The 25027-nt window shown below is 40.8% G+C and overlaps 1 protein-coding gene across 1 annotated transcript; it reads left to right on the forward strand.

Annotated features, from left to right (window-relative positions):
* The first annotated feature begins 34 nt into the window (after positions 1 to 34).
* On the forward strand, positions 35 to 21164 carry TNFRSF8 (tumor necrosis factor receptor superfamily, member 8). The gene is made up of 11 exons (XM_009325227.1): positions 35 to 106; positions 9958 to 10048; positions 13597 to 13722; positions 14139 to 14294; positions 14397 to 14490; positions 14937 to 15175; positions 15429 to 15539; positions 16102 to 16149; positions 17331 to 17356; positions 19210 to 19417; positions 20920 to 21164. Exons 1-11 carry the CDS (start codon positions 35 to 37, stop codon positions 21162 to 21164), a joined length of 1416 nt encoding a protein of 471 aa, XP_009323502.1.
* Positions 21165 to 25027: the final 3863 nt, after the last annotated feature.

The following is a 25027-nucleotide window of genomic DNA, read 5'->3' on the forward strand; positions in this document are numbered from 1 at the left end:
TGCTGGGAGCTAGGGAGATTTAACACCACTGCAGATGGCTGCCTGCAGCCTGGCACTAGGACTGTGGCTCCTGCTGCTTCTCCAGGATATCCAGACAGCCCCGCAGGTAAGGCAGGGTGGCACCAGGATCCTGCAGCCCCTCAGGATGCAGGAGCCTGGAGAGGTCTGGGGGCACCCTCGGCTGCAGGACTATCCTGCCCATAGCCTGGGTGCCGGGTAGCAGGCATCCACAGAAACAGGCTTTGTGCAACACAGGATGATAAAGGTATAAAGTAGAGCAGCCAGGAGAGTTTGCCCTCTCTGCGAACTTTGCAGGCAGGAGCAGGGGATACGAGCTATGATCTGCATCTTTTTGTTGGCATTGCTAGTGTTACTGTACCTCCAGGCACATCACAACTAGGGAATGAGGAAAGATTTGATAGGGGTGGGGGACTGTTCTCGTTTGTTTGGGTGAGTGGCTTTTATTTTTGCCTGGATGGCCAGGTGCTCTGTGACAGGCACATTCCTTGCAGAGCTTGGTTCAGAGGGCTTCTGCTCACTCTGCTGATGTGACTCAGGGCTGGCAAACTGAAAGGTGTAAAGGCAAAAAAACCAATAAAATACCTTCCTCTTTACAACTGCCCACCCCTCTGACACTGACTTCCTCATGAATGGGCTATTATTTTTGCATCAAATTGACTTAAAATAGATATAGCCCACTAGTTGTGCTCAGCTGATGCTGTAGATGCAAGCTAGCTCCCTGCTCAGATCGTATCATATCTTGTGGGTTTGCTTTCCCCCCCCTCCCTGGCACTTACCCCCTCCTCCCTAGTGGATCACGTGGCAACAAGCCCTCAGCACCTGGCGTAAATCCAGGTAATTTCCCTGGCTGACACTTATGCACACACGTTAAAAAAAAGGTCAGTGGCAGAGGCTCTTTGCACAGGTAAAGTCAAGTAGGTGAGTAATTGCACACTGTGTTGGATTCTGAAATTGGCTGTTTTCCATTGTAGTGGAAATATGAGCATATATTAATGTAAGACACCTGACTGTACATTGTAAATGAATGATATAGCATGTCACTTGGGCTGCCAGGAGATTTTTTACAAGAAACTGACTCTGATTAGATCTTTGAAAATAACCAAGTCCTGCGTCCTCTTCATAAACATTTGAAAAAGATCCTCCTGGCTCTTTTGGTAAGAGTAGGAGTTTGCCCTTGTGTCTTTAGTTGTAAATTCCCCTCCCACATTGCAAGTTTGCTCTACTTTGCCCTGGTTATCTGTCCTGCCACTGTCTCCTTCCTGAAATACGGAAGAATCACTGTTCTTCTACAGGATTTGAGTCTGTAGTCCTTACTCACCTGAGGAATACTTAGGAGGGCATTCAGATAAGCTTGTCTGGTCTGCTGAATGTAAACTGCTTTAGGAGAAAGGCAATAGAAAAAAAGATGGTATTTTTGCTATTTGACATCACTTATGGTGTTTTGTTCACAAAATGAAAGGGGCAGAGAGAAAATTTGGGTTTCTGATACTCATTGCCAACATTCAGACTCACTGCAAATCATGTTACCTGGAATAAATACATAGATCTTGCTGGGATAAGCAACTAGCTTTTCACTGTCTTCGTGTATTGACTCTATCACAGCAACACTTGCTTTTTACTGCTACTGGAGTACAAGTGGTGCTGTTTAATGTGAGCAAGTCACAGTTTATTGGTCATATTTTAAACCATATTCCACCTCACTTGAGTCCACAGTTTGGGGTTTTTTTGCTTTAATATTCAGTTAACTCTCACTTGTTAATAATGTCTTTACTATCAAGCAGATGAAGCTCGACTACTTGAAGTCTTAGATTATCAGCTTCTTTTGTACTGTCAGAATTTGGATAGAAGCTTGAAAGGGAGTCAACAGTTTTGCTACAGTATTAGTCAGTTCTAGAATAGCCAACGCTGGTAGAAGATTTCTTTTTTTACCGTAATATGCTTTCTTCCTGACTTACAGCTCATTTGTAGCAAGCTGATTTCTTACTCTGCCTCACCATCACTTTTTCTCTATGAGCTCAAAAGACCATAAATAAATGAGTCAAACCTTGTCCTGACTGAATTGCAGAGTAGCCCACTGAATTCAGCACCATCTTTACAATTGCCATTATTTAAATTGGAATAGCAAACATGTTTGTAGATACAAGGAAAGTGAGAAGAGGTACCAAAAGCCTATTTTCTAAAACAGATTCTCAAAAGCAAGCACTGTAAACCCCAAATGCTTTGTATCAAATATGTTTGCTTTATTTAATTGGGCCTTGATCTGCAACACTTTAAAAAAAGAAAAAAATAGTTGGCCTGATATGTCAATGAAAGCACTAAGCCATCCTGTCACAGAGCAGTCTGAACAGGATATGAATTGTGGTCTTTTCTTTCACAAGATGTATTCCAGCTCCTGCTAAATCAAAAACCTTTATTTGAAGTGCATGCAGGAGAAGATTAGTGAAATTCAGTCTCTGTCTCCCTCCAGTTGAACAGTACACTGAATCCAATTTAAGAACTCCTTGTACTAGAGCAAAAACAGATGCAGATTACTAGTCTGATATAGACTCATGGCTTGTTCAAATTTGTTCAAAAAATATGGCCAGATTAACTTTGTAGTGGCAGGCTTTCTGCTACACTGGTGATTGTTTACTACACCAGCTTACCTTCTTGTTAGTTTAAATATTTATCTGTTCCTCTACAGCTGGCATAAAGCAGCATTAACTCTACATTGTGTCCTCATGTCCAATCCAGATCAAATCAATTCTGATACAGTATACAGATGCAGAAATAATGCCTGTGAGGTTTCCTGTTACAGCTGTGCCAGGCAGCAGAGACCTGTCACACAAAGGAGAGGCCCTGCTCCTGGCCACACAGTGCCACCAACTTTCTTGCATTGAATTTAGTGCGAGTGACTGTGCAGCCACAGGGTGGGTTGTTTCAGGGCAGTAACCCCCTGAAAACCAACTTCACAAATTCAGAAAGCAGAGTTTTCAGTCAAATGAACTCCTAGAACTGATTAGTCCTTTGGAAACAAAATTGCTCTGTCTTAAACAACCAAGGAGTTAGAGGAGAAGGAAAATGTGGGTACAGGCAAGAGAGGGGAAGTGGGTTTGCACCCTTGGATGGCAAAGAGCCACAGGATTATCATAGCTGTAATAGGCACATATTCCCACTTTGCTAATCCATTCTTAGTATAAGACTCATCTATTCAGAGTTTCCTCAGAATCAGAGGGAAGGACAAAGACCTACTGTCCACCACAGCTGGATTCCTCACCCCTACCCACCAATACTTCTGTGATCTTCCTTGAATTTTAAAGTTTTTTTTATAATACATATTAACAAACAAAACTGTAAGTACTAATGGACAATATGTCATTGGGATAAAATTGGTATTTCTTCATTGAGACTGGATTATCTTTTGGAGAGAGGGGACAGGGAAATGTATAATGTCTCCTCTTTTCTTCAGGAAACACTAGGAAATGACGCCTTAAAAAGTGAAATTGTGCTAGAATTTTGAATTTCCCTGGCAGAACATGAGTTTTGTTTCTGTCTGTCTTGAGATTCAGACAAGAGTGGGTAAGGAGGCGGGACAGTCAAAAGATGAAAGAGAAAAATACTTTGAATGTTAATTAAACAGGATTTGGAGGTTACTGCATTCCATTCTTTTTCTTGCAGAGATGAGGAGAGTTTGTTCTGTAAAACTTACTGGAGATTTCCTTGATGAAGCAAAGCTGCATGTTAGTTGCTGCTGATGGTGTGGATTACACCACACTCTTTAGTGTTTTTAGGCATTCCAGGAAGAAGAGGAGGGAATGGGGCAGAAGTGAAAGTTCTTATATAGAAATCCTTCCCTACAAAATAAGTAGTAAGGGGCAAAAATGATGAAGTGAATCTTCTCTCACTGGCTAATTGACAATTTCTGTAAGCATACTGGAGCCAGGAGAAATGGCCAACGCTGTAAGTGGAGAATTTCTTAGCACTTTCTTTTTTGTGGGCCTCTACACACAGGCACCATGGAATCAAGAAGGTGAACCTCCCACCCCACCCCAACACTCACAGCTGATGCTTTTTTTAAGAAGGTGATAGTGTTGAGGTTTTGTAATGTGAGGCTAAAACTTTTTTCTGTCTCCTTTGCTTTATCCCTTCCTTTCATCTCAAGAGCTATTTATGAGCAACTAGGACCTGCTAAGTCAAACTTTAACCTTCAGCTTCTGCCTAACAAAAAGTCTTAATTTAAATAAGCTGGTTTTGCTCTGGAAAAATGAGTTTTATTAGTGATAGTCACACAATCCTGAGTCAAAGTAATTAAGTTCATATTTTCTTCTGAGACGGGGTTAAATTTCCGCTGTCATCCTAGAACATATTAAAAAAGGATTCTTTTGACTTAAGTTCATACGAACAAATAGGATAATGGTCCAAGACAGACAACTTTCACTATTTTGTAGTTAAACCTTATGTGTCTTGTTCAATATTTTATAATGCTTGGTTTTGTCCAAGCACTCACAACCAGAAATATATTAGAAATGTCTTAATGCTGAGATTTTTGTTGGCAATGAGAGCAGTAAGAGCACATACTCTTTTCCTTCCTGCTCTGTTCTTCTTCAGTCCTCATATGATAAAGTACCACTTTTTACATGACTTTTTCCCTTTTCTCCTCACTGCCCTTGCGATTCCCTCCCTTCTTTTAGGTGATCCCTGTTCTGATTAAGGGTTGACAAGAGGGACGCTTCCTTTAAAAGCTGCCACTGTTGGCTACCATCATCTCAGTCACAATACCAGAAACCCAGTACATAGCAGGCTCCCACAGCTGCAGCCGTTGGTAATGCAGCTCAAAACAGGTCTATGCAGCTCAAAACAGTATGTGTCTGTGCTGGGGAGATCAGTGCTGCTACTGTTGGTGGGAATTTTTCTCAGAATTTCCCTCATCTAAACAGGATCATTCTGTGCTGTCACCAGATCCCTTTGTAGCCACAGTGTTAGCAGACAACCAGCTTTTCCCCTGCCTGTTTTGATTACAAACAGCATGTGATGTCCTCCTGAGCAAACTGCTTACCCAAGTTTTTGAGTGCAAAGATGCTTTTATGTTTCACTGGAAAAGCTAGAGAGAACCCAGCTGTAAGTTCTGCTGTAGCAGACTGACCTATCCTGGTAGCAGTTGTCCTCCCCTTAGCAATTGAACTGTGAGTGTTGGCAGGATAAGAGGTGTTTACAGCACCATTGGTGACAGTTTGGATGAGATTTGGTAAAAGCAAGGAAGTCTAAAGTTGAGGACCCAGTGGGACTGGAGGGACAGTATGTCCTGTATGCCCTTACAGAGCCTATCTGGGGTTCCCTGGTGCTACCACCACAAAAATACCTGTAATTGTAGATAGACATTGGACCCAGTACAGCAAGGACTTTAAAGTAATACATCTAAGGCTGAGCAATGATAGAGCCAAGAACGGAACCACCAACCTTGAACATTAAGCCACAGGGCCTTTTCCTGCCCTCAGCCTTGTGGTGGCCTCAACTGTCATGTTGCTGTGGGTTTATACAGAGTTGAGCCTGGAGGTCCAAGCTCAGTACTGGACTACTCAGACAACAGGAGTTCACCCAAGTCATTTTGATATTTACCAGGTGAGGATTAGAAATCCGGTTTGCATTCCAGCTGCAGTTTGTAGTAGGCTTACGACTATATAGAAATGATAAGTTGCTATTGAAAATAGACATGTTGGTTCAACAACCTTAATTTCTGAGAAGTTATGCACATATGTTGCTTCCATAATTCTGTGGAAATATAGTGCTTTTTTTTGGCCAAGCCACTGAAATTTTTTTTGCTTTTTAACATTATTGGTTAATCAGCATTAAAATATTTTGTAACTCCAGCACTCAGTTGTCATTCTGTCCAGGAACGGCAAGACAAATACGCATTAAGTATTTTGCAGTCCCTACAAATTTGGATGGATTTGATGGTTGATGTCTAGATTTCTGCTGTTAAAAAGGAGTAGCCAACAGCTGAGGAACAAAAAAACCCAAACACATCAATCATATCACTTGGAGACTTCTTGCACACAGAGATCTAAGACGATGGTCAAATCAAGAAAATATGTAAGGTATCTTCCCAGAAGCACTGCGTCATGAAGGGAGTGGGACTGGAAAATATGACATCTGGAATTCCCTGTGTTTCTTGGTGAATTGTTTCCAGCGATCTCTTCCTAATTAGAAATACTGAGCTCATCAAAATGAAAGATCAAACAAGCCAATATTTTATTGCAAACTTGCGCCCTAGTTTCCCTAATTGTAGATGAGATGTCAGAGGTGGTATTTTACATGTGGGAAGAGTAGTTACAGGTGGTGAAACTGAGGTAATTCACGTGTTCAGTCACTGAGTGGGTAAATGACCTCAGTTCAGGCCTGTTGCTACCCGCTAATAATGCACATTTTTTTGTTTCCTTTTCACTTCATATCTTTGGCTGGTTATCTTTTATTTTAGTTAACTTATTACCCTGATACACATTACACATAGACAGAAAAATAATTACATTATCCTCGTATGGCTGACTTTCCTTCACCCTTTTCTCAAAAGTAGCCTAATCAAACCTCTGCAGAAAATGAGTTGGCACCATCATTTCATGGAAGACTTAAAACATTTTGAGACCTTGGCCCTTCATCTCTGCCATTTCTTCAAGGCATGTTCTTTGCTTTTAGGCACCAATTTGTTTCACTCCCCCAAAAACTCATGGAAATTTTGTTGGGTTCTTAGTGCAAGATTTTTTATTCCAGATGCATGAAAACTTGAGATTTAGCTTACAAAACACCTTGCGTAAGTTAAGAAGCAGAGCTTATATCATTTTTAGTGACACTTGCCTTTCCACAGTGCCAGTTTTGCTTATGTGATTTATTTTGAGCTTTTAAGCCTGAAGTGCTAGAGGTATGGGGGCTTGGTTTATACTCAGGTCCTTGCTTTAAAGTATGCTGTCCACAAAGGGCCAACCTTTCTGCTTAGATACTCAGGTCCTTGCTTTAAAGTATGCTGTCTACAAAAGGCCAACCTTTCTGCTTAGTTTAAGAGCAGAACTTTGCATCATTGCATTGCTGTTACAGGTCACATTAGGAATCAAACAGCTTTAGGATTTAGAGAGGAAAAAATTACAAGAATGGGGAGATGACAACTGATGCTGAGCATTGATATGGAAATGATTTATCACTGAAAGGTTCTATAGTAAGTTTCATACTCATGAAACACCTCTACTGAACAGATGGCGACTCTTAAAGAACTTTTGAAGGTAGCTACAGATTAGAAGTGGTGGGGTCTTCAGAAGGTGGTTTCTCAGCTATAGAAATCATGCCATGATGTGTTAAAATTACTTCTTTTTACAGCAGAGCACCTTGGGCTTGGCTCAGTAAAGAGTAAAGGTGGCTACAAAGCCATTCTCGTAACTGGATACTTGAAAGCAGCATTTGTTGTGAAGCTGCGGATGTCATGTATTATGTAGCTGGCTGTAGTATATAGCTGCCCTCTTGTGGAAAGGAGAAAAAGAAAGGTTGAGTACTCTCTTTCGTATGTATATTTTCATAATTTGTGTAGTATGTACGCATAGTTCATGCATTAATTTATCACAGCACTAGTATCAGGTCAAATTCATAATCAGAATTTGCATTGCTGTAACTAAGAGCAGAATCTAATCCTAAACTCCTGATTTCAATATTTTAGACAAGGTAACTTTTTAAAAAGCAGTGCTTCCCTCACACTTTTACACAGACATTATTGCTTTATTTAAACCCCAAAAGAGACAATTAAATAAGCTGTAAGCTTATGTGCTGCATAAATCGTTCAAGAATTTTGTTCCCTCCCCAATTTAAAATTTAACATCATTTGCAGCCAGAGTTGGTTGCCCAGGAGAACCAGGAAGAGATCATCAGGTTTTTGTGGTGCCTTTCCATAGCTCTTAGGGAGAAATTAATCCAGGATGACTTGGCTACAGCCAGGATGCTGCTGTTTCTTAAATTTTCTTGATAAAACTAGTTAATTCACTTCATATCACTGAAGTGACTCCTGAATGACCCTTTGTCTAGTGGCTGGTCTCGTTGTATCATTTCCTGTTATTCAGTTTAGTCTCCGAGTGGCTGGCTAACCAGGGTGCTTCTCCACACAGATGCAAGGAGATTCCACTTCCTTTCCCGACCATCTAGGGCTTCCTCTTCAGAAAAGAAAAATACAGGGTGCGCATTTGTAAACTTGATTTGAATCAGGCTGAGCAAGCAGACATCTGCTATTTCCTCTATACAGTAAGTTAGAAAAAATGCTTTGTAGGGAGGCTGTGTGGCCCAGTAGTTAGTGCAGAAATGCATCAGGCAGGATTTCTCAGTTCTATTGCTGGAGCTCGATGAAATTTAATGGTTTCAATATGTTTCTATTTCTTGTCCTTTTGTTAATTTCCTCCTTGACTGAAAGTTCCTGTTTTCTGATGTAACCTGGTGCAAGTTAAATAACTTCTGTGTTTATGGTTCTGCTGTGAAAAGGACAGTGTATTAAACAGGAGAATACAGCTGTGAAATTAGTTAGGTAGTAAGATTCTGCACTGCATACAAAGGCAGTAGGAGACAGTAGGTATTATTTCAAAGGCCAATGGGAAATTCATCTGCAGAAAGTGAGATGTAGGTTTTCTGAAATATTTAACCGCTCTACCAGTATCATGTGGGAAAATCTCTGGGGAATTTGCTGATTGAGTCTTTACAAAAAATTGCCATTTATACCTTCTAGCAGATACTGAAAATGAAATTCAGATAACAACATATTTAGGGGATTATTAAGGGAGATGCCAAATTCAAAAATCAGATTTTCTCATCAGAAAACTTGTAGCACTGTAATTTTCCAGAGCATGTAGTGGCCCTGCCATACAAAAATGAAGTCTTATTATATGCTTCTTGGTACAATTAATAGCTGAGTCTCATTTTCTAAGCTAATATTAGAACTATTGTGTGGGTTTTTTTTAACTAAACAAGTATCAGTTATGTAGTCAAACCAAAGGTTGTTCTTGAAAACCTTCACTCACAATAGAAGTGGAATTAGTTATTTGAATAAGGGCTTCATTGTGTGAGTATTTGCAGCATTCTTTTCAAGGGAAAAACCTCTTGTTCTCAGTGTAGGATTTGTCCCTAAATGATAAGTAAAACAATTTATTGGTTTATAATAAACACATCTTTAGGTCACTAAATTCAAGCATTGTGACTGCATAAATAACTGAACAGAAAGACTTGTTTACTGCAAACAAGAATTATCTTTGTGGATTACAGCCAATCTAGCTAGATTTAGATGATGCTGACCGTGACACCACCTCTTATTCCAGTGCACTCAGAGCTGGAAATCTCTTACAGATGTTAGAGATTCTTTTTTTTAATTTTCTAAAAAATCCTTATCTCAAATTAACATGGGGTCATTTCAGAACAGCAATTTTTAGTGGGTTTTTTTAATTTGCTAACTGCTGCAAGATTTCTAAAGGGTATGCAGACTAATAGACAAGCTTTTCTTAGTGATCTTGGTGATCCTGTAGCTAGGTTTCAAAGGGTGTTTGGAGCATTGGCTGAAAAACATTTTTGTAGGGCAATGCCACTACCCTACTATTTCATACAATAAAAGTATGAAACAAGGAGTTAGTTGCTGAGTGCTGAAATGCTTGATACACAGGTTGGGCTACAGTATTCCATTCCTATGTTTAAATGACTTTCAGATAAAAGAGCCTGCTGAGTGAAGATACATATTGAATTATTGCTAAATACACTGAGTATTGCAATCTTTGCTTAAGCATATGCGCAACAGTAATTTAGTTGCTTTGGGGATACTTGAACTTTCAAAAAGCTGTAGGCTTTTCTTTACCGTCTGCAACTACCATCACTTGAGACAGATACCGGGATCTGCTCTAATACAGAGCTAATTGTTTTCTAATTGTGTCTTTTTTCTGTTTCAATTCCTAGACATCATTAACCCCATCTCATTCCTGTGATACACTTGAGAATTGGTTCTATGATGAAACTTCACGAAGCTGCTGTTACCAGTGTCCCTCAGGTCAGTATGTTTATAATTCAGTCAAATTACCATGGAACCTTTCTTGTAGAGATAGTAGGAATGATGTATATCGACAGAATTGCATTTTGTCCCCGAAGAAAAGTGCAATTTCATGAATCACTATCTAGTGTGAATCCAGATATGAACTTGTTCTCCACTGCTCTGCTCCTGTTCAGTCTGCAGGCAAACAATCTGTAAATTGCAAACAAGATAACTTGCTAGAATTTTTTGTGTGTTTTTTATCAGTTGACTTGACACTCTGAAGTAGCTAGAAGTAGGCAGGTCTAAGAATTAATTTCAACTTGCCTCAGGGTGTGAACTAGTGCAGTCAAATTAGGCTAAATAAGTTTCTCATGAGAGACAAAAAATGTAAAATGAAGGCGTGGAAAATCTGTCATTACCCTCATAGTCAAAACAGTTTAGAAAGTGTCTCACATGGGAAAGGGAACAGCCCCTTGTCGGGGGGCACAGTGAGCTTTGCCAGAAGCTAGTTGTGACTCAGAGGCACATGAGGTCAGAAGCAGGAAACACCTTGGTGAGACGAGAGTTCTAGAAATGTCTGAAACTCCCCCTGTTGGCCAAAAAACCCCTCAGTGGGTGGGACATTTTATGGTACTTCACCATCATCAATCTTCTTACAGAAATGTTTTCTTCTTTTTTTTCTTTTTTGAAAGGAAATTTTTGACATTTATTTGTGCTCTAATAATGAAGAGGGGTTTAGCGCTTGGTTGCTAGCATTTGCATGCAGTTATATCAGGGTTCCCACTGGGACGTTTTGTACTGCTGGCCACACCACTAGAATCATTGAGAAGTTGTATAAGTAAAGAAGACCAAGGGATGGAGAAACTGGTCCTGTAAAAGAAGAAAAGGGGTGGGGATCTGACTCTGAGCCGGTCCCAAGAAAAGCTCTTTTCTCCTTCAAAACCATGCTTTGCAAAAGCTCCCTTAATGCCAGGTGTCATAGTGAGGTCTTGTGAAAAGCAGAGATCTGATTTACATGTGGCTGTAATGAGCCATCAGTCTCAATCATTTCACCTCTGCTTATTCTTGAAACTCATTTTGTTGCCACATCCTCATGTCATGGCCTCCTTCACAACAGAAACTCGTAAGAATCCTTTTTCACTTTAATCTTCCACTATTCCTTCAAGCAATAACCTGTTCATATCTGCTACTAACACAACTTCTCACTGCAAAGAAAGAGAAGCTTTTATAAAATTCCATTTAATCAAAGTGGAGCATCTCGAACTCTTGATGCAGCCTGGCTTTACTTTCCTTGGTGTTCCAGCCCACAGATGTACAGCTTTCAATCTGAGCACACTGGCCCACATGCAAGCCATCCTCTGTTTCGAAGTTAATTTCAAGTTCAGTTTCAAGATAGACTTCAAAAGATCATTCTAATCGATTTCTACCATTGCCACATCTCTTCTCATGTACTTAATTCTTGTGCAGGTAAAATGAGACTTCGAACCTGGGATACCAGAAGAATATTTTTTTTCTGTCATCACAGAACAAAATATTTCCCTCCCGTCAAAGGGGAGGAGCAGAGACTTTCATGGGAAATAATGGTGCATGCTAGAACAGCTCATGTTAGGCAGAAGTTGGTATTCCACTTCACCTCTGTTTATTCTGTTTATGTTTTTTTTCCCTTTTTTGTTTGGTTGTTTTTTTGTTTTAGACTCTAAATCAGATATCCAGCTCCACAAGATAGTGCTGCAGTCAACACTCAAGATAATTTCCCACCCACAGTTAACAGCAAATCCTCAGGAGTGAGTGAATGCACATACTCACAAAAGAAAAACACTTAAAACACTTATTTCATCTACTTACTTTCAGTACATTTTTCTGTACAGGTGATTGCAGCTGGTATTCCTACTGCTCAGTCTTTTATCTGGTTGTGGAGCTATGAGCACAGTTGGTGGAGAACAGCACCAGAAGACACTGTTAGGCAAGCTTCAAAGCTACTGCACCTGGGGCACACATCCCCCCAAGGGAGGGACCCATGTGTACAGGAAATCTCAAACAACTGAAGTTAAAGCTTTTGTGTCTTTGGGGGAGGAAGGGGAAAATGACACACACGTGCAGGTACACATGTCTGCAGCTTGAGTGCTGAGATTCAGCAATCAGCCCCATCTTGAAAAGAATAGTCTCACACAAGTAGTTTTGAGGAGGTGGGAGTGACGTGGTTCAGGCTTGTCTGGTGGTATTTAGTGGGCCAAATATAGCACAGCTCTTTTTACCTGCACTCCTACATCATGCTTGCCAAAACGCATAGTAGGTGAGTTATTTCCCTGCCAGGTTCCCCCTCTCTGAGATTGGGTGATGCAGGCTGGGTGCTGAAACTGGGATTCGTTTCTCTTCTGTTTTCCACCTGTGAAACATTCAACTCTTCCTACCTTTATGTTGCTGCTTTAGCTTTTCCTTTTGCTTCTGCAACTGCCGCTGTTCCTTACACTCTGGTAGTTATTTCCCCCTCCTGGCAAGGCCACAAGGTCATATCTGACCACTGCACCTTCTAATTTCTTTGGCACTATGGCCAGTGGTAGAATACCTCATTTGTTGCTTCAGGAGCTGAAACATTAGGAATGCTTCTGTCCCAGCCTTTCCCGTACTCCTCCGGGTTATTGTACCTAACTTGCCGGATGGATGCTTTTAAAAGCTAGTCACTAGAAAATGATTACCGGACATAAACATAGAGTCATAGAATAGCTTAAGTTTGGCAAAGACCTCCAGAGGTCATCTAATTCAGCCAGCTGCTCAACTTCATGCATGCTGCGTACACACAGAAGGTCTGCGAGATCTAGGGTAGCGTGCTTGCAAACTGTGAGCAATGAGTCTGGGTGAGTTGGAAGTGTTGAGCAGAGAAAGTGTATAGCATATACATCCAGCATCAGAAAGACATACATAAGTAATTTGATTTGTTTGAAGGAAAACAATTGGAAAATTTAACGATCTCACAACTGTCAAGGCAACTGTAAAACTAGCAGGACTGCTTAGAAAGCAACCTACTGCAAACCTGCTAGGGGTATATAGGGCACAGCTCAAGAAGTACCATCTTGTAACCTCCCATTCTGAATGTGGGAGATGGGGTTGTCCCTGCATGAATCCGTGTGCACCTAGGCAATTCTGGCAGCTTTTGAAAGGAAAAGTGATGCCTTAGGTAGCAAAATATCAGGAGTCAGTTGCTATAGTTAAGAAGAAACCATGAAAAACCATTGCCTGGGAACTTAGTAATGGCAGGACAATATTGCCCTCACTGCAGACTTGGCGGTCTTTTCTAACTGTCAGCAGATGACTTGCCATGTGTCCATTCTGCAGCAATCCATACTGACTGTGGTAATACCATGCGCAGTGTTACTGTAACAGGACAGCTGCAATCCCTTCACACTTGAATGGGAAAAGGAAAAATGTTCTGGAGAAACCAAATGACAGGTACAAAGAGAAGACTGTGGTAGTGTGTCTAACAGGTAAATGAGCATACAAGAACACTTCAGAGTTGTCTCCTGTGATTCTGAACAGGTATCCTGCATATTTTGTTTTTTTTTCTCCAGGCTATGTTAAAAAGAAAGCATGTCCTAGGGATCCAGATGAAGACTGCATGAGATGTGGACCTGAACAATACGTGAATGAAGAATTCCAAAAGCCACGATGTGACGCTTGTGTATCATGCGAAAAAGGTTTGTTGTCCCTCACACATACCTCACAGTTATATTCTATATATTTTATTTATACTTTATTTATATTTTATTCATTTAGAATTTCCAGCAGCAAAATTAACCATCCTTGGTAACTGATTTGGAGAGCAGAATGCTACCTTGCACATAATCAGTATCGTTTCCTGTATGACCTGGAACTACCTAAAAATTCTCTCATCCAAAGCTATCCAAGTCTGATTTCTGCTTTCTATCTTACATGACAAGCCATTGTCTATAGGCTTCTCCAGTTATTCATGACTTAAGTCGCCATTGCGAAGAGTGCCAGCAGCCTGTTCTGCTTCCTGAGCCTTTGAACTGATGTTGCTCATCTTTGGCCCCTGCTTTATGTTTTCCTTGCAGGGTGATCCTTTGTTACCGCATCTGTTTCTTCCCCACAGAATCTGACCTTGTGGAGAAAGAGCCCTGCTCCTTCAATTCTAGCCGCGTGTGTGAGTGCCGACCAGGCCTGTTCTGTCAAACCCCTGTTCTGAACACCTGCATACGATGCCAGCAGCACACTGTTTGCAAGCCTGGTTTTGGAGTCAGTGTCAGAGGTAGGAATTCCTACCTGTCTAGCTTATCTTTCCTGATCTTGGCCGTAGGCCTGGACCTGATGCATTTTGGTTGGTCGGTCCTCAGTCATTATTTTTATTCAGGCACCTCAACAAATGATGTTACTTGTGAAGAGTGCCCTCCTGGGACCTTCTCTGATCAAAACTCCAGCACCGACATCTGCAAGCCCCACACGAAGTAAGTCCATAGTTATTTAAAGTGACTAGCTAATTAATTAAAGTTAATAAAGGATGAAAAGGGACACCTGTCACTTCTGGTGCAAAGTATACAAATTTATCTTTGAGGCAATGGGATAGCTTTGGGCCTATGTGCAGAGTTTAGAAGGCCTCTCTTTATACCTGTTGCACAGCTCTGTACTGGAGGAAGGAAGGAATCCCTCTTGCCTCATTTTTAGTTGACTAAGTACAGTGGAATTATACATGCATGTGAGTATCAGGTTTGCATCCAGGTCAAGAATTAATGCCGCAGGGGTGAGAAGAAGGTTAATGACTTTTTCACTGAAAGCAGTAAATGCAGGTGGTACAAAAATGACCAAAGGGATGTTTGTCACATGGAAAATACTCTTATCTTGTACCACGGCAGTTTCCTCTAGCGCTGATACGCTGTTCTCTTTCATTCCCTAGCTGTGCCAAGTTAAACAAAGCAGCACTAAGCGAAGGAAATGCCACACATGATCAGGTTTGCCTGGACCAATTGCCCACCTACCTCACCCCAAGCACTTTGTCCATGAGATTCAGCAATGAAGCAAATAACTCTGACCTAAGGAGGTTTGAGGAGAACCTGGTGACCATTGCTAGTATCCTTTTACATGCCACAACAACTGAAAACCCCAGTTCAACTCCTGAAGAGAAAGCTCTGGCTGGCACTTTTCCCACCTCAGCCAAGGGGGAGACAACGACAGGAGGTAACAAAGATAAAGCATTTACTCTGTCTAGCATGTTTTGTTTGCATATGTCTTTGGTAAATGCAACTTTTATGTGGGAGCTTCCTGCAAATCCCTTACGACTTGTGAAATGATGTCCATGGTTCCGTGTTCAAACACATAGATCTACTAATAGTCCCCCTCTGCCTTTTCTTAGCCTTTCCTGTACTCCCTTTCCCTTTCTGTGCTATAGGTCTAGTTCTTTGGGGAGTGGTTCTCTCTGTGATAGTGCTACTTGTGGGCATGCTGTTATTTTGGAAATGGAAGGTTTGTAAGAAGCGGATCCTCATCCTCAAAGGAAAGCGTGAGTTTTTAAAGCTGTAATACATAGCATGCTGTTTGATCTCCAAGTATATGCCAACTGGGAACTCAAATATCCCAAAATTTTGTGGAGCTCACTGGGGAAGAGAATGTTTACTACTGCCTGGTGGAGGCAGGCCAGATAAGGGTTCTAGACAAACTGGTCATTTGGCATGTTGGAGAACGAGAGAAAGATTGAAGCAGCTGTGAATTTATGGAGGAAGATACTACAAGCTGGGTGGGGAAAGGGTAGCCAGTGGTTTCTTCTCTCAGTACAGAGAGAATACATAATATTAAATGATACCTGAAGTGTTTGGTGAGTATTTGTTGGTTCCCTGGGATAGGGTTGGACTTTGAGCATGAGAGGAAGAGTGATTTTTGCTGATACTGACTCTAGCTTTGCCTAGAGTTACATGTGGGGTGTGCCTGCAGAACCACATTCCCTCTTTCATAGAAAGCAGGATGTGCACATTGTAGGTTAGTTGTAGACTTGTGGGTGTGGTAAAGCTGTTAGAGCCTATATGCTCCATGATGAGTTTTGCTAAATGAATTGTTTCTTTTATCAGCACATCTGCATGCTGACACTTCACACAAATCCGGGCTCAAATTTCAAGGTGAGTGACTGATGGACTAAAAATTGTAATTGTATGTTATCTGCTGACATGCAAAAGGCCAGTGCTGTTGTCCGTCCTGCGCAGGCAGGTGATGCTCTAGATTTCACAAGCCACTAGATGGCACTTTTTTCCCACTGCACCTGGATGGTTGGGCGACGTGTCCGTGCAGCGAGGCTTTGCTGGAAAAATGCCCAATTAATTTCTGGGCACTCAGATGTGGGAGACGTGTTCCAAAAAAAAGTGGGTGTTTAGCCATATGTCGTGGTTTAACCAGGACACCATAGCAACTTGTACAGATCCCCGAAGAGTACACACATTTTGCCCAATTAACTAATCCCCTCTCAGCACTTCCATTTCCATTGACTGATCTGTTCTCTTCTGTTGTGTTAGATTCTCCTAATCACCACACATTCAGAGCTTTTTCTACTCATTTATTCAGGAATACAGTTTAACACCTCTTGCGTGCAGCTTAATTTTCTCAAAATGGAATTTTTGCCTCCTCACTTGCCTTACACAATAGAAACTGTTACTGTGCAGCATTATAGAGTTGATGCATTGAAAATAAATGTGGCTGCATGTGAGGGTGCAATTAGGCCTGAGCCCATCCAGCTTCATGGTACTGCAGAAGGATGCTGTACACTCCCTCCTTCCCACTTCTCTTCTTTCCCCAGTGTTCCCTTCCTCCATCCTTGCATAAAATCCCATCCCCTTAATAGTCATCTGACCACATGATGAACCGATCCAACTTGTTAATCCAGTAGAAAGTTAACATTTTTTTGCTTTTTTTTAATAAGCCTGTGTTCTGCTTATCTAGAAAGTTTATATAAATATATATATCAGTTTATATCAGTTTATATATATATAAAAACTGATTTTTATATATATATATCAGTTCATCATTTCATTAGAAGAATACCAGTTGTGATGTTGGGAGAGTGATAGGGATGGCCACAAAGGGCTTTGGGGACAGCAGGACCTCACAGTCTCGGCAGCAACGTGTTGCTGGTTCATCTTCAGCCGTGTCATGTCAGTGTGCCTTCAGTGGTAAAGAAAGCATAATGCAGGGGGGTTGGGCAGTAGAGTAGTTTAGGACATGGCTAGGTGATATTTCAGAGCAAATATTAACATTCTTGTGATTGCTGGTAATTTTCTGCTGATAATTTTTCCTCTTTCCATTGCAGGTTCTGATCTAGTGAACAAATGTGCAGTAAGTGTGAACAATATTCCAAAACAGATAATTTTCCATTCCAATGTAAATAATGATATTTTTAAATGTCCTGTTAAAGAGTGCCAGCCTTTTTGTTTGGACTTTCCTCTACAATGTGTGATCCTCTAGGTGCAGCGATGAGATGTACTAGGACTTGCTACTTTCATGTCTTGGGCTATGTTTAATGTGGTGTTAAATAATGTGATGCTGCCAATCTTGCTTGTGAAGGGAGTATTTGGTTTGGTCTTATGCCATTCATGTTGCATTCTATGGGACAAGATCCAAAATCACAGGATGAACATGCCTTTTCTACCTTCTGGGAGAACTTTGTCTGTCAGTCCCATTTTATCTTACTGCTCCAGTCACACAAGTGGGATTTGTACTCTTCTTCTGTCTCCCTCTTTGTAGGATTTGGCGTGACTGTAATATGGGTACACAGTGGGTATTCTTTGTCTGGAAGACTTTCTATCAGGACCAGCTTCTGGTTTAACAGATAGTTTGCAGATAAACAAGACAAATATCAACCAATATGGTAACAACAGAAAGCAGTTCCTCAGCTGCTGAAATCATCACAGCTCTGTTTGATTCCCCCACTTCCAGTGAAATTATAGCAACTTTCATCCTCTGAGTCTTCTCAGTTTATTAGGCTTGTTGTCTTTAAATGTCCATATCTGCTAAAACACTCTTTAGACTGTTCTTTTTTTTTTTTAAATCAATTTGCTTTTAAATGTTGTACATCTGCACACATACAAGATACTACTTATTCTAGTAAATCTGGTTGCAATCAGCTATCATAATTTCAGTGTGCCATTGCTAATTCCTGAGTTGTGGGGAGCTTCCACTCTTGCTTTCATAGCGAGTCAGACATGAGCAAGAGTTTTAAACTGCACATTTCAAAATCTTACTATGTGGTGTTTTTTTTTCTTTTCAACCTTGTGGAAACAGAAACAGAGCTAGGAACCATCAGAGTTTTGTGATGCAAGACCTTTAGCCTCTCTCAGATTCTGGCTCCTCTTTTAAAGGACTGTTTCTAATTAATTCTTCACATAATAGCTAGTCTGAGCTTGTTTCTCCTACCTGAGGTTCCGCTGAGGCAATTCCATTTTGAAGTTCAACCAGTTCCACCTCTGGCTTGTTTTGTTCTTCCATAGGAGCGTGGTAGGTCTTTGCAAATCTAAGAGGAAGTTAAACCATATATTTTCATTTTTGACTGTTTGACTCTCTCACCGTATGAGTACACATCTGTACAGGTTTGTCCTCTGATAACTTATCTCAAAACTAAATATGAAAAATATCTTGTTAAAGTTCTTTCTGATCAAATCCCTTAAAACTCTTACCTCCTGCATCTGTCTTTCTTGCTGATGTTTATACTCTTTGCTGAAAAGTGCTACTGAGCTTCAGCCCCCCAGAATGCAGCTGCTACTATATTACAGGATAGCAGACTCTGCAACAGAGCATACAATGTAAGACTTGTGGCAAAAAGTCAAAATGACAAATATGTGGATTTACAAAGGTTCATCGGCATCCAAATTGCAGGCAAGGCAGTGGAATTTACCGAAGCATCCAAGCAGGTCCAGGAAACTGGATTTCAGTGGAAGTGAGGTACATTCTTGCAAAGGTCATGGAAAATCTGTGAATTTAGCTTAGAAATGCTATTCTTAAATATGGCCTTAAGTGATGCAGGAACCTAGTTCAAAGAAACACTTTGGCATTTTTTACTTCCTGTGACAGTGGTGCTATGAAGTACATTATGTTATTCTGACTGCCACAGAAGGATTCTGTAGACCTATTGCAATCTTCACAGTGTCGTTTTTACGTTCATCCCACTTCTACTCTCCTCTTTGTATTGGCAGAAGATCATACTGACTACTGGCAGTGGGCCAGAAGAGAAGGAGTTAATTGACAGAACCCTCCCTTTGGAAACCAACAATAACTTGGTCTCCAGCACAGAAAAAGCATATAGTCCTGATCTGAGTCTGACTGACATCACACAGAGCAATGGAAATGCCCCAGATTGCCCTATCGATTCTCGAGTGAGAGACCACACAAATAATCGAATTGGTGAGTCTTGCTTTTTTTCCCTCCCCCCTCTTGCCTTTTCAATTTTTCATCCATGGGCACATAATGTCATTCTGAGATTATTAGTAAGCTGCAAAGTGTCCAAAGCTTCTAACAAAGATTGGGGCTGAATCTCCAGAACCTTTGACACACAAATTCTGGTATATCTATTCATTCGAATATAATGCTTGCTTATTTTCACATTTGCCTTAATCACTTATGAACCTGACAGAAAAATGCTTTGCTCTTCTTCCTCTTTTTCATTCCAGAAGATGTAAATTTGCAGAAGAAATTTGAAATCCGAAATATATCAGCTGGAAAACGATGCTGTAATACTTAATGAGAGTTGTACTTCACATGTCTCAAGCTATCATTTTCTTGTCTTGGTTTCACAGTAATAGCTTGAAATGTGTCTCCCATGTGTTCCCGTAAAGTCTTTGACCATGGCACAGTGTAGGAGAGAAAGTCAGGCAAGGAAGTTTACTCACAGGGGTAGAACTGTTACCTGAGACACAGTCTACATGAGACATTCTGGCAATGTTTCCAAACCCAATTTTGAGGGCATTTGAAGGGTTTTTTTTGGTATTACCAGAGCTGACCTTTCCTTACTAAATGCCCTTTCTGGTTTTTCTGTGAGTGATGGACTTGGGATGGATGTGATGATTTGACTTACCGTACCCAAATATCTCCAAGCAATTGTGAACAATAACCTACAGTGTCTGATCTGCAGCATCCTTCTGAATAAAATGCAGTGGTCCAAGCCATAGCAAAGGCCTTATTTACCTGTTGTAAAGGAGTAGGGTCAACAAGTTGGACACAAGGTTCAAGTCTATCCCAGAAAATTTTGTAGTTGATTCTCTGCTGGAAAGAAACGCATTTCTTTGCTGGTCCTAAGACCCCAGATAATCACCCAGAATTTCTGTACAGTGCTGATCCTTGCCCAAAGGCTGTTTAATGCAGGTATTGCTGCTTATCGAAGCAACAGGAGCATAAACCTTGGATTCTCCGTATCTATCTTTCCCAGATCGCTGTTAATTGTGTCTTCTAACAGACTCTTGTGAATATCTTACTGCCTTTTCTAATTTGTCTTTCCCCTCTGGTCCTAGCTATAGCGCAGTGGCTTCTTCACATGGGAGCTAGATCTGCTTGATCTAAAATGGCCAGAGTCCTCTTGACAGTGGTCCAAACCCAGACAGCGTAGTATAAAATGTGCAGGCCTTCTTTATCACTTTATCTATCACTTAATATGTTCAGTGCTTTGATTTCAAAATTAAAAGCACCTTATAAACAAACAATGAAATAGACAACTCATAACATGTGAATTCCAAAAGCTTTAGTGAGTTAGTGAATTCTGTGTTTTCACAGTGATGGGCTTGATCTGATTAAAAAAAGAAAGGGGTGCGGAATTAAAACTGAGTACCAAATAAAAATTTTGCATGAAAAGGAACCATCTCTAGCATCAGCAGTGATTAACTACGCTCAGCACTATTCTTTTCCTTCCTCAGAAAAAATATACATCATGAAGGCCGACACTGTTATTGTGGGGTCCATTTCAGAAGTGCCTAGTGGCAAGAACTGTGCTGCTAGAGGATGTGAAAGTAATGCTGATGCCCAGGAAAACATGGAAGAGGAACTGGCAATGCACTATCCAGAGCAGGAAACAGAGTCTTTTCTAGGGAATGATGTAATGGTTCCTGTGGAAGAGGAGGGAAAGGAATTTCATCACCCCACCACTGCCACTGAAAAGTGATAACCCACTGAGAAGATGTGTGAATCTACAGAAATATCGAGTGTGACACTAAGCCTGAATCTATGATGAGGGAGGTAAACACATAGTGCCTTAGATTATCTGAATACTCATTTAAAACACGGAAACACATTCAGACAAGGAGTGCTAGAACCTATTTCATCTAACAAATGAGAGGATCATCCAAACTGTTGACCTTCATAGCTGACGTCAAATATTTTCTTTCCCTCTCTCTCTCCCAGTATCATGCTGGAAACAAATTTGAATCAAAGCTACAAAATTCAGAGGACGTCTGGATGCCAACTCAAGTTTCACAGCTTGCTTTCTCTGCGTGAAGGAATGGATTGAAAACTATGTCCGATTACTTCTATTAGCTATGAAAATTCTGGCCAGAATTCCAAGTTAAGCTTGAGACCCAGCCATGTTTCATATGTTGTTTCTATTCCAGTATTACCAGTACTTCCAATTTTGTCATATATTTTGCAACGTCTGGTATTTTTCTTAAGGCCTCAACTCTTGAATAAAAGTAATGGCAATTTCAGTTTTCCTGAACACAGAGAACTCTTAAGTTTGTGGACTCCATGTTTCTTGAGGAAATAGGATCAAAAGGTGTCACACAGGCTCAGAAAACAGAAGGCAAATAAAACTAATTGAAGTCCACTGTACTTTAGGCCATTCTTTCTGATTTTTGAAGTCTGATTCATGTTTTTTTGATTACTTCGAATCATCAGTAAGTGTACAAAATGGCCTCTTCTGATGGAAGCCAAACTGGCTGAATGTTTGGATGTTGGATGAACTATGGGTTTAGCCCAGTGTGGAGTCTGTAAAAAGGGAAAAGAAGAAAATAAACTAGTTTTCTACAAAAGGGAAGGACTGAAAAACAGGCACAGCAGTTATTCCCCATAACACTGTTAATATCTGCTTGGTTTAGAATTGCTTGTAATCATCAGGGTGACACTGATTTGCATATCTATTCTTTAAAAAAAAATCTGGTTTGTGGTCAACTGGCTTGTGTTATGCTATTTCTCAATCTTTCATGCTGCTTGTTTGATAACTGTAAATGTAATAGTGCTGACTATGGTTTTGCACAGGACGATGGAAAAAGAGCAAGATGACAAAGTGTGCCTTAATAGTCAAAAAAGGAACCACAAAAACAATTACTTGCTTTGTAGTTTTACCCTGGACAGAGTACTGTTAATAACAGCTGTGCAGCTTCAGCGTCTTTTGATGTAGAACACACAAAAGGAACATAAGGGCGTAAAAAACACCTTCGTGGGCCAGGCCAGTAGTACGAGCCTAACATTTTATCTCTGACCATTGCAGTAAGAGATGTTATTTAGGAAGAGCACGTAAGCCTGCTGTTTGCATTCCTCATAGTTCTGCAGCATCAGCTGCAATTGGATTAAGGATGCCAAAGAGTTTGTCCCAGCCTTTAGTATTCATTCATATTGCCATTAATTTTTCTTCTCTCTGTTGAACTTCCTGGTACAATCTGCCTCCATAAGCACCTGTGGCAACAGATTACAGATAGTTACCATTCACTGTGTAAAGAAGTACTTTTACCACTTTTAAACTGACCTCTTACTTATTTCAGTGAGTGCCACTAGTTCTTGTATTACAGAATTTAGTGCCATACTGAGTTGCTTTTATGATTCTTGATTGGCTCTTGATTCTTGGAGGCTCTCCTCAGCCTCCAAGCTGAGTTCCCATCTTTCTATATTTCTCATGTAAGTTAGATGCTCCACTGCCTTGGTCATTTTAGTTGACCTCTTCCGCATCTTTTCTGACTTCACTACATTCTTCTGGACATCTGGAGGCCGGAACCATGCACTGCACTGAAGAAGAGGGGTGGGCCAAGGTTTTAAATACTGGCAAAATGATACTTTATATTTTGTTCTCAGTACCTCTCTAGATGATGCCCACCATTTTGTTTGCTTTTTTTGGCTGCCCCTGTATACTAAGCAGATGATTTCAGAGAACCATCAAGGATGACTCCAAGATCGCTTTTCTGAGTGACAGCTGCTAGATGCCAATTCAGCACCATGTACGCCTGGTTTAGATTATTTTTCCCTAAATGTATTGCCTTGTGTTTATCTACGTAGAAGCTCATTTGCCACCTTTTTATGAGCTCCTTCTGGCTTTATTTGCCTTCTGTATATCATGTAACTACCTGGAGAAATTTAGTACCACTGTGTGGGTGCTCTTTTCTCCAGATCATTGATGAAGATACTGAATAGAACTGGCTGCGCCAATCCCCCCTGCCAACTGTTCTCTATCTGGAAAAATTACCATTATGCTGTGCTCTTTCCTTCCTGCCTTTTAAACAGCCATAACTTTTGTGTCCTGTAACCTTTTAGCAAATTCATAAAATGACCTTTCCTCCAATCCTGTGACAACTTTGTTTGTCCACCACCTTAGGTGTGAAACCTCGTCAAAGGCTTTTTGAAAATCTCCATGTAGTAGGTCCACTGGATCTTGTTTATCCATTAAGCCTCACAATATAAGGGAAGGTACGTTGCCAAGATTTTGTGACTGAAGAAATAAATCCAGAGAAATTCATACTTTTCTGGAACCACAGCCCTAGAGATGAATTGGGAGAATCTCAGCATTATGGGATCTAGTCACTGACTTTCATCAGTGGATAATCTACCAGTAGTACCTTTGAAAACTGGTTGTAATTTCAAGTGTTGTTAGTTCCAGTATTTAATTCCTGAATTCCACTCTTCTCTGCAAGTCCAGAACATAAAATAATTTCTAAAAGCAACTGCTGCCACTGTATATTTAGTTCGTCTACCGAGTCTTGCAAGAGAAGTGACTGGTGAATCCTTCCTGTGCACTTCTGTGTTGGTACTTGTTTTGTTTCATTCAGAAGATAAGCTGCTTCTAATGCTCAGATTGAAATTTCTTTTGGCTATCAGTATTGCCATGTCAGCGGCAGTTACGTGAGGTGAAGAAGGAAACAGAATTAATGTTTTTTGGTTTAAGTGCTTGTTGTGCAACAGAAGGTCAAGTCACCAAGTACTGACATAGAACAGCAATGCAAGGAAGAAGAACGAACTGTGTAGGACAAATACTGGTCACCCTTTCCTCACTTCCAGTCAGGGTAGTTCATTGTTTACCAGTGCATACGCTTCATTCTAGAAAAATACAGGAACTTCTATTCCATTTATAGAGAACACCAATTTGTGTATCCACAAACTGTGAATAACCATGTTCACCTGGCTGTGATTGTTAAAGGATGTTCTGTCATGACAGCTAACTGTATATTTCAGCTCTGTATATAAATTAATCTTTTTTACTGGAACAGCTTTCTAGATGAATCATATGCATTGCAACCTGCTAGGTGTAATATAGTTGGTTAGCTTAATAATGCTGGTAATCTTTGAATTAAAAATTACATGGATGTTAAGCCATAGCCATGCTTTTCTTGTCCGATAGGCAAATGTTTCATTGTTGGTAACTTCAGTACGTGTCAGTTGCAGAAAAAATATTTTTGCAAGAGAGCTGTTCAAAACTTACAAAGCTGTTAGTCGACTGGAGTTTTTCTCAAGAGCAGAGCAGGTCTGAACTTACGTTAAGGTCTCCCTGTACCATACCGGCAGCGTGTACGAGAGATGAGTGAACCTGGTGCCGTGGTACGGTGGGTACTAACGAACGCCAGAACGCTGCAGAAGGCAGGTTCATCTTTTGGGGCTAAAGGAGCATAAATGCGACCAAAGAGACGCTTTACACGGGCCGGGAGTCCCTTCGAAGGTACCTGAAGTAGCTTTTTTGTCCGGCCAGCGGGCAACACCGCTTGCCTAACCCGGGGAACGGCGGCCAGGCTCGCGTTTAGCGCAGCTCCGCGCCGCCCCGGAGCCCTCCGG

The sequence above is a fragment of the Pygoscelis adeliae genome, unplaced genomic scaffold, assembly GCF_000699105.1.
Source record: "Pygoscelis adeliae isolate BGI_AS28 unplaced genomic scaffold, ASM69910v1 Scaffold36, whole genome shotgun sequence".
NCBI classification, from domain to species: domain Eukaryota; kingdom Metazoa; phylum Chordata; class Aves; order Sphenisciformes; family Spheniscidae; genus Pygoscelis; species Pygoscelis adeliae.